Source organism: Dipodomys ordii, unplaced genomic scaffold (assembly GCF_000151885.1).
Source record: "Dipodomys ordii isolate 6190 unplaced genomic scaffold, Dord_2.0 Scaffold67, whole genome shotgun sequence".
Lineage (NCBI taxonomy): Eukaryota > Metazoa > Chordata > Mammalia > Rodentia > Heteromyidae > Dipodomys > Dipodomys ordii.
Window position 1 is genome coordinate 11,153,412 of NW_012267283.1, and position 304 is coordinate 11,153,715.

Consider the following 304-nt stretch of genomic DNA (forward strand, 5'->3'; position numbering starts at 1 on the left):
GCGGCGGCGGCGGCGGCGGCGGCGGCCGCCGCGTCGTGCATGTAAGCCGGGTACGTGGAGAGGTCCGAGCGCTTGAAGCGCTTTCGGCGGCGCAGGAAGCTGCCGCTCTCGAACATGTCCTCGGCGTTGGGATCCAGCGCCCAGTAGTTACCTTTGCCCGGGCGGCCGGCCTCGCGCGGGATCTTGAGGAAGCAATCGTTGAGCGTGAGGTTGTGGCGGATGCTGTTCTGCCACTTTTTGGGGTTGTCGCGGTAGAAGGGGAAACGTTCGGTGATGAACTTGTAGATGCCGCCCAGGGTGAGGC

At 65.8% G+C, this 304-nt stretch overlaps 1 protein-coding gene across 1 annotated transcript in view; it reads right to left on the reverse strand.

Annotated features, from left to right (window-relative positions):
* The window catches only part of Foxe1 (forkhead box E1), a 1,394-nt gene that overhangs the window by 797 nt on the left and 293 nt on the right, over positions 1–304 (reverse strand). The window contains exon 2 of the mRNA XM_013023247.1: positions 5–303. Within this exon, the coding sequence (XP_012878701.1) occupies positions 5–303 (299 nt within the window). The remainder of the gene's footprint in view (positions 1–4; position 304) is intronic.